The 8338-nt window shown below is 46.8% G+C and overlaps 1 protein-coding gene across 1 annotated transcript in view; it reads right to left on the reverse strand.

The window, feature by feature from the left end:
• tert (telomerase reverse transcriptase) overlaps positions 1-6990 on the reverse strand; it is a 19130-nt gene extending 12140 nt beyond the window's left edge. The window contains exons 1-5 of the mRNA XM_084166339.1: positions 6658-6990; positions 2242-3802; positions 1867-2056; positions 1402-1555; positions 1126-1293 (exon numbers count right to left, since the gene is read on the reverse strand). Coding sequence (XP_084022465.1) covers positions 1126-1293; positions 1402-1555; positions 1867-2056; positions 2242-3802; positions 6658-6873 — 2289 coding nt within the window. The 5' untranslated portion in view covers positions 6874-6990. The remainder of the gene's footprint in view (positions 1-1125; positions 1294-1401; positions 1556-1866; positions 2057-2241; positions 3803-6657) is intronic.
• Positions 6991-8338: the final 1348 nt, after the last annotated feature.

Raw genomic sequence — 8338 nt, forward strand, 5'->3', positions numbered from 1 at the left:
AAAAAAAAAAAAAATATTGTGCTGTTGGTGAGTTTAGCTGGGGAAATGGCGCCGTCTGTTGGTGAGTTTAGCTGGGAAAATGGCGCCGTCTGTTGGTGAGTTTAGCTGGGGAAATGGCGCCGTCTGTTGGTGAGTTTAGCTGGGGAAATGGCGCCGTCTGTTGGTGAGTTTAGCTGGGGAAATGGCGCCGTCTGTTGGTGAGTTTAGCTGGGGAAATGGCGCCGTCTGTTGGTGAGTTTAGCTGGGGAAATGGCGCCGTCTGTTGGTGAGTTTAGCTGGGGAAATGGCGCCGTCTGTTGGTGAGTTTAGCTGGGGAAATGGCGCCGTCTGTTGGTGAGTTTAGCTGGGGAAATGGCGCCGTCTGTTGGTGAGTTTAGCTGGGGAAATGGAACTGGTGCTCTAGACGGCTGCCTAATCCTGCCTGATGGGTCCTGATCATACAATTACATTTACAATCCCTATTCATTCAATAGCATCTCTGTGGGCCTAGTCATAAAGATGTCATTTAACTTTTAAAATATATTACCTTTTACTGTGGCATAAACACAACCAGCATTGATGTTTTTATCTGATTTACCAAACAAATCACTTAAAAAGATCTCCTTTGCACAGCAACCCGCGCACATTCACCCGACATATTTCCAGCCTCCAAAAAAAATGGTGAATGGAAAGAGACATCTGTTACACAAAACACCAAAAAGTGCAATGACATTTGGCGATTGCCAATATAGGTCAGAATTATTGCCTCCACTGCTGTGGTTTCGGCCACTCATCTCTGCCTTGGCAAAATGTTAAGTGTTCTCGTTGAACCACATGGCATTTTGGAGCAACGGCCTACCACCCGTTTTCAAGCCCATCCGCCGAGGTTTCATCCCTCTGACATACGCTAATGTTAAATAATGGTGTAATAGCCTACAGTTTCCTCGACATTTTGTTTTCATTACTGTGAGAGGCTTTTTTAAAATGTTTTACCCCACTATTTATTTTGCTGTAACGGCGTACTGGACCGCCTTACATTCACCCCTGGGTGAGACAGAGAGGGATGAATGAAGGGGAATAGGAGGAGGGAGAGAACGTTGAGGGAAAGGTATAAAAACCGCCTCTGGAATGAAACGACACACCAACCTTGACAAAGTAGAGCGGCCGTGGTTTGTCTTTCTGAGCAGGGGTGATGGAGGAGAGGACTCTGTGGATGTCGGTCGTCCCCCACACCGTGGAGCCCAGTAGAGAGGGAGAGGAGCGAACACACACACGCAGCACGTCCAACAGGTCCCTCACACGGGCCTGGAACAGCTGGAGGAAGAGATCACACACACTGACAGCAAGACAGATACACACCAGAGAGAAACACACACACACACTTATGGAAACACTTATTTTTAAAAAGGGCCAAAGTCGTACCCTTGTTTTGGCGTCAGCCCCTATGACCCGTGTGATGGGTCTCATGCCGTCGGTCTTCGGGATGAAGCGGAGGCGAGAGGTGACGGTGGTTTTGGGGAGCGACATCACCTGGGCCAGGGTCAACTCTGACATCTGTCCTTTAGAGAGGTGACCCCTGGGAACAAGGTCATAATAGTTAGTAGACGTTGACCACAGAGTTAGAGGAGACAGAGAGAGAGACAGAGGAGACAGAGAGAGGTACAGACAGAGGAGACAGAGAGAGAGACAGAGAGACAGAGAGACAGAGAGAGAGAGAGAGAGAGAGCGACACAGAGAGACAGAGAGAGAGAGAGAGAGAGAGAGACAGAGAGAGAGAGAGCGCGAGTGGGGGGGGGGGGGTTTGTGTAAGTCTGAGTGACTCTAGCACGGAGTGCTGTGTGTATGACAGTATGATCATGCTCGTACATGTGTAACTGTGTATAATACCTGAAAGCCAACTCCTGCAGCTTGGCCCAGACCTGGTATCTGTAGAAGCGCAGTGCGTTCTTCTGTCCCATGCTTTCTGTGACGTAGAACATGGCTCTCACCAGACCTAGCACGTAGCCATCCAGCAGCCAAGCCAGGAGCTGGCCAAGCAGCCGCGTCCGATACGACAGCTCACTGGGCGGGCAGCAGCCTGGGGACAAGGGGTTAGAATGAGTGGAAATAATAACGTAACAGATGTAATGGAAGCTGGATGGAGAAGGAGAGAGATTGGGTAAAGTTGGGTGAAGAAGAGGGAGTGGGTAAGAGAGGTGAGTGAGTACTGGAAGGTGAGTAGGAGATGGGGTAAAGTTAAGAGTCTGGCAAAGTGGAACTCACCGGTCTTGCTGATCTTCAGCCAATCACAGTCGTTCACCTTCATCTTCCACATCAGCTCAGCCAATGAGATCCTCTCAAACTTGCCCATGGACAGGAAGTTCCTGACTCGGGACAGGAAGTTTAATCGGTTGTGGTCCGACCCCCAGAGCTCCAGGGGGACCACCATGGAGAGGCACTCTCTGACAAAGAGGTACACCCGGTGAAGTGCAGTGTGCTGGGACAGGAGCGCGGCGCTATCCCCCTCTCCATCTCCCAACCGTGGACAAACCCTCTGCAGTATCTTAGAATAGGGACAACTCCTGTGTCGACGTAACAGCTGACTAAACCAGGGCACCATGTTGAAAAACCTTCTGGGAAGTCTCTTAGTCTTCCTCTCTGTTCCGTTCAGATAGGCCACGCCTTCAAAGAACACCAGTCTCACTAAGTCCCGCCCCTGCAGACGCCTGGGCCCCTCATCCCCACCTTTCCTCTTCCTGTTTAGCAGGAAGCTGCGCATGCCCCGCCCCCCGTAGAGCATGCCCAGGGTGCGGATGAAGCACTGGGAGGGGGGGAGTGGCGGGAACAACCCTGATCTCCAACTAGGACCCCCCTCTATATGGACGGTGGCTGATACGGGTGCCTCGACGGGTATTTTGGCTCCAGACTTTTCTTCTACTGGTCTTTGGACTACAGCCGGTGTTTCCGCTGGCCTTCTACGTCCTGTTTTCATTGATATCTGCTCACCATGACCAGCGGGGACCTGCATAGAGCTCTCTGTGGGTTCTATGATGAGCATCACAGCCTCCACTGGTCTTTCACCTCCAGCCATTTGCTCCAATGGCTTCCTGAGTTGTTCCATTTCTACTGACACCTGTAGGCTCTGTGTGGGTCCCTTCGTGAGAGAAATAACCTCCACTGGTCGCTTGACCCCATTTGTTTCCAGTGTTCTGAGCTTACCATCGCTAGTCCCACTGGAGACTGTCGAAGCTTCCCTTTGAGTGCATTTCCTTTTTCCAGGCAAACACCCCTCTCCTTCCTCCTTCTCTCCTTCCTCCTCCTCCTCATCTCTCTTCCTCTTCCCACCCAAACTCGCCTCTTCTCCCTTCTTCCTTTTCCCAGTGGCTCCACCTCCATCCCTTCTCCTCCTTTTTCTCATATCAGAACCCTGAAATTCCCATCCCCTATTTCCCCACTCCTTGCTACTCCTGGCGTTCCCAGTAGTAGCATTCCGATTGTATCCCAGGTGGAACCTTGATATGCCCGTTGACGTGGAAACGCGGTCGTACACAGGCACGCCGCACACCTGGAACGCGGACGACGGTGGCACCGTGACGAACACAGAACAGCTCTCCAGGAGGTACTTGGTGACGTCCGTGCCGAGGCGCTGGCAGATCCTCTTCCATAGGTCGCTACCGTGGACGTACGCGGCACTCTGAGTGACCTCGCCGTGGAACTTAAACTGGTCGGCGTCGCGGTCCTGGAACGCGGAGGGGTAACCGTAACCGTGAGCCAAGACATTCCTTTTCTTCTTCCTCTTGATGTTGTTCAACACGAACGCCAACAGCTCAGGCACGGTGCTGATCTAAGGATGACATGTAGTCAATACATCAACATTACAGGCACGGTGCTGATCTAAGGATGACACGTAGTCAATACGTCAACATTACAGGCACGGTGCTGATCTAAGGATGACACGTAGTCAATACGTCAACATTACAGGCACGGTGCTGATCTAAGGATGACACGTAGTCAATACGTCAACATTACAGGCACGGTGCTGATCTAAGGATGACACGTAGTCAATACGTCAACATTACAGGCACGGTGCTGATCTAAGGATGACACGTAGTCAATACGTCAACATTACAGGCACAGTGCTGATCTAAGGATGACACGTAGTCAATACGTCAACATTACAGGCACGGTGCTGATCTAAGGATGACATGTAGTCAATACGTCAACATTACAGGCACGGTGCTGATCTAAGGATGACACGTAGTCAATACATCAACATTACAGGCACGGTGCTGATCTAAGGATGACACGTAGTCAATACATCAACATTACAGGCACGGTGCTGATCTAAGGATGACACGTAGTCAATACATCAACATTACAGGCACGGTGCTGATCTATGGATGACACGTAGTCAATACATCAACATTACAGGCACAGTGCTGATCTAAGGATGACACGTAGTCAATACATCAACATTACAGGCACGGTGCTGATCTATGGATGACACGTAGTCAATACATCAACATTACAGGCACAGTGCTGATCTAAGGATGACACGTAGTCAATACATCAACATTACAGGCACGGTGCTGATCTAAGGATGACATGTAGTCAATACGTCAACATTACAGGCACGGTGCTGATCTAAGGATGACACGTAGTCAATACGTCAACATTACAGGCACGGTGCTGATCTATGGATGACACGTAGTCAATACGTCAACATTACAGGCACGGTGCTGATCTATGGATGACACGTAGTCAATACATCAACATTACAGGCACGGTGCTGATCTATGGATGACACGTAGTCAATACATCAACATTACAGGCACAGTGCTGATCTAAGGATGACATGTAGTCAATACATCAACATTACAGGCACGGTGCTGATCTAAGGATGACATGTAGTCAATACATCAACATTACAGGCACGGTGCTGATCTAAGGATGACATGTAGTCAATACATCAACATTACAGGCACGGTGCTGATCTAAGGATGACACGTAGTCAATACGTCAACATTACAGGCACGGTGCTGATCTAAGGATGACACGTAGTCAATACGTCAACATTACAGGCACGGTGCTGATCTAAGGATGACATGTAGTCAATACGTCAACATTACAGGCACGGTGCTGATCTAAGGATGACACGTAGTCAATACATCAACATTACCCCCCCCCCATCAATCTACACACAATACCCCATAACGACAAAGCAAAAACAGGTTTTTTAGAATTTTTTGCAAATGTATTAAACATTTTAAACTGAAATATCAAATTTACATAAGTATTCAGACCCTTTACTCAGTACTTTGTTGAAGCACCTTTGGCAGCGATTAAAGCCTAGAGTTTTCTTGGGTATGACGCTACAAGCTTGGCATAGCTGTATTTGGGGAGTTTCTCCCATTCTTCTCTGCAGATCGTCTCAAGCTCTGTCAGGTTGGATGCACAGCTATTTTCAGTTCTCTCCAGAGATGTTCGATCGGGTTCAAGTCCGGGCTCTGGCTGGGCCACTCAAGGACATTCAGAGACTTGTCCAGAAGCCACTCCTGCGTTGCCTTGGCTGTGTGCTTAGAGTCGTTGTCCTGTTGGAAGGTGAACCGTTGCCCCAGTCTGAGGTCCTGAGCAGGTTTTCATCAAGGATCTCTCTGTACTTTGCTCAGTTATCTTTCCCTCGATCCTGACTAGTCTCCCAGTCCCTGCCGCTGAAAAACATCCCCACAGCATGATGCTGCCACCACCATGCTTCACCGTAGGGATGGTCTTGGTGGTTCCAAACTTCTTTCATTTAAAAATGATGGAGGCCACGCTGTTCTTGGCGACCTTCAATGCTGCAGAAATTATTTAGTACCCTTCCCCAGATCTGTGCCTCGACACAATCCTGTCTCGGTGCTCTACTGACAATTCCTTCGACCTCATGGCTTGGGTTTTGCTCTGACATGCACTGTCAACTGTAGGACCTTATATAGACAGGTGTGTGCCTTTCCAAATCATGTCCAATCAATTGAATTTACCACAGGTGAGCTTAAGTTCGAGTCTAGCAAAGGGTCTGAATACTTATGTAACTAAGGTATTTCTGTTTATTTTTAATACATTTGCTAAAATTTCTAAAAACCTGTTTTTGCTTTGTCATTATGGGGTATTGCGTGTAGATTGGTGAGGATTTTTTGTTTTGTTATCCATTTTAGAATAAGACTAATGTAACAAAATGTGGAAAAAGTCAATGGGTCTGAATACTTTCCGAATGTCCATCCTGGTGATCTAAGAATGACGTAGTCAATACATCAACATAACAGGCACAATGTAGTCCCCTGTAGCTCAGGTGGTAGAGCATGGCGCTTGCAACGCCAGGGTTGTGGGTTCGTTTCCCACGGGGGGCCAGTATAAAAAATGTATGCATTCACTAACTGTAAGTCGCTCTGGATAAGAGCGTCTGCTAAATGACTAAAATGTAAATGTGAAATGTGTGTGTCTTGCTAGCTGTCTCTGCACTGTTTGTGCATTTTAATCCATGGCTTCTGGGGTCAAACGTAGCAGTGCAAAACAATACAAAGCATCTTTCTTCATCTCAAATGTCAATTCAAAACGTTGCATTTTATCGCAAATATTTAGCTAAGTAAAAAGTCGGCTACTCCGTGACGTTAGCTAGCTAGGCTATGCTTTAGTTCTGTAGCTAGCTAACTACACGTTTACCTGATTGCAGCTGGGGACGGTCTGTAGAGTTTTATCCGTACAGACAAACACTCCTCGGACAAACGATATGAAGCGGTTTGTATCTGTCGGTTCGATGAGCACCGCTCTCTGTCCCTCTCTGAAGACAGTCCCGTCCCCGAACTCCTCCAGAGTCTGGACATGCGGATACAGAGAGTAGAGCATGCCGAGCACACGTGTCATATCGCCACCGGGCATTTTCAACGGACATACTAGTTACTTACTACCTCGTAGTGAATCTGGATTGTTGTGCCCATTTAATGTGCTCTGTTTCTGTCCGTCACTGTGTAGCTATCTTGTTTTTCTATTGTGTCTGAATCCTACAACCGGCGAGACACCGTTAATGTGTGTTTGTGGGTCCCACTTTCAGGCGCTCAACGAATCAGAAGCTAGCTAACGTCCAAATCAAGGTTTATTGGTCGCGTAGACCGTTTAGCAGATGTTATAGCGGGTGTAGAGAAATGCTTATGTTACCAACTCCTAACAATGCAGTAAAATGTTAAACAAGTACACAAAAATAATTAACTAGAAATCAAGAAATGTCGGAACGAATCCAATTAACAACCCAAATTGCATTCTCCTTAAACCCCGGAAGCAGCCATTCAACTTGCCGTTCACCAACTTAATGACAAAATACGTTCGGTACTTACCAAAGAATGGAGTTTCGCTGAGCAACTATCTTCATTACTGCCGTAACTGGTACTTAATTCCAAAAAAGGTCTGAATAAAAGTTACATGCAACCGAAAAAAAATATTGTCTGGAAATAATCAAAGTATTGTTTTTGACCAAGTGCCCATGCGCCAAATCCACCACATCTGGACCTCCAATAAAATCACTCTGGAAATATGCAATCACTGTAAAACCGTTCCCTATATGGTCTACTCAATATACTTTCATTAAATATGATGGGATTCCGTGTAGCGCAGTGATACAACAGATAGATATGATGTCCATACACTGTTGTAGGTGATACAATTCTTCCTGCTGTTGGATCAGCCGACCTGAGCAGTAATTAGTTATTTTTTATTAGAGATGCAGAAGATGTGGATTTTGCACATGCGCACTTGCTCAAAAACAATACGTTATTTGCAGACAAGGCATTTTTTTTCGGTTGCATGTAACTTTTTATTTACACCTTTGTTGGAAGTACATACTGGACATATCCACAGGTAGTAGGGATGCAGCACCCCCTGAATTTAAAATAATTAAGGTTTCCCCAGCAACCCAACCCCCGGTAAATAAAATAAAATAAAAAAATATTGCAGCACCCCGACCCCTAAACTACTTCCCACGGCTATGATACTGGCCATTACAAAAAAAGTTGGTGAATGGCAAACCATGATAGTTGTTGCAGCTTTAGATCTTCCCCCTATTCTACATTTCAAAAGGGATATTTCCATCTCTGTCCATGAAACCTCTCATATGTGGTGTGAGCATTTTTTTTTAGAATCGCATTCTGGAACATGTGCGAGTAGAACAACTGCCGTGTGCACGTCGCTGCACATATAAAATGTGAAGAATTAATAGTTTATCAACATTAAGCTAAACATTGTGATCTGTTCAGCCTTATTAATTCTTCACTACTTGGATACGCATCATGGAGATTAAGTATACCCCAATGCCCACTGTAAAATAAGAAGGGATAAAGCGCTTACCTGCATA

The sequence above is a fragment of the Coregonus lavaretus genome (genome assembly GCF_964263955.1).
Source record: "Coregonus lavaretus genome assembly, chromosome: 7".
Classification (NCBI taxonomy): Eukaryota; Metazoa; Chordata; class Actinopteri; order Salmoniformes; family Salmonidae; genus Coregonus; species Coregonus lavaretus.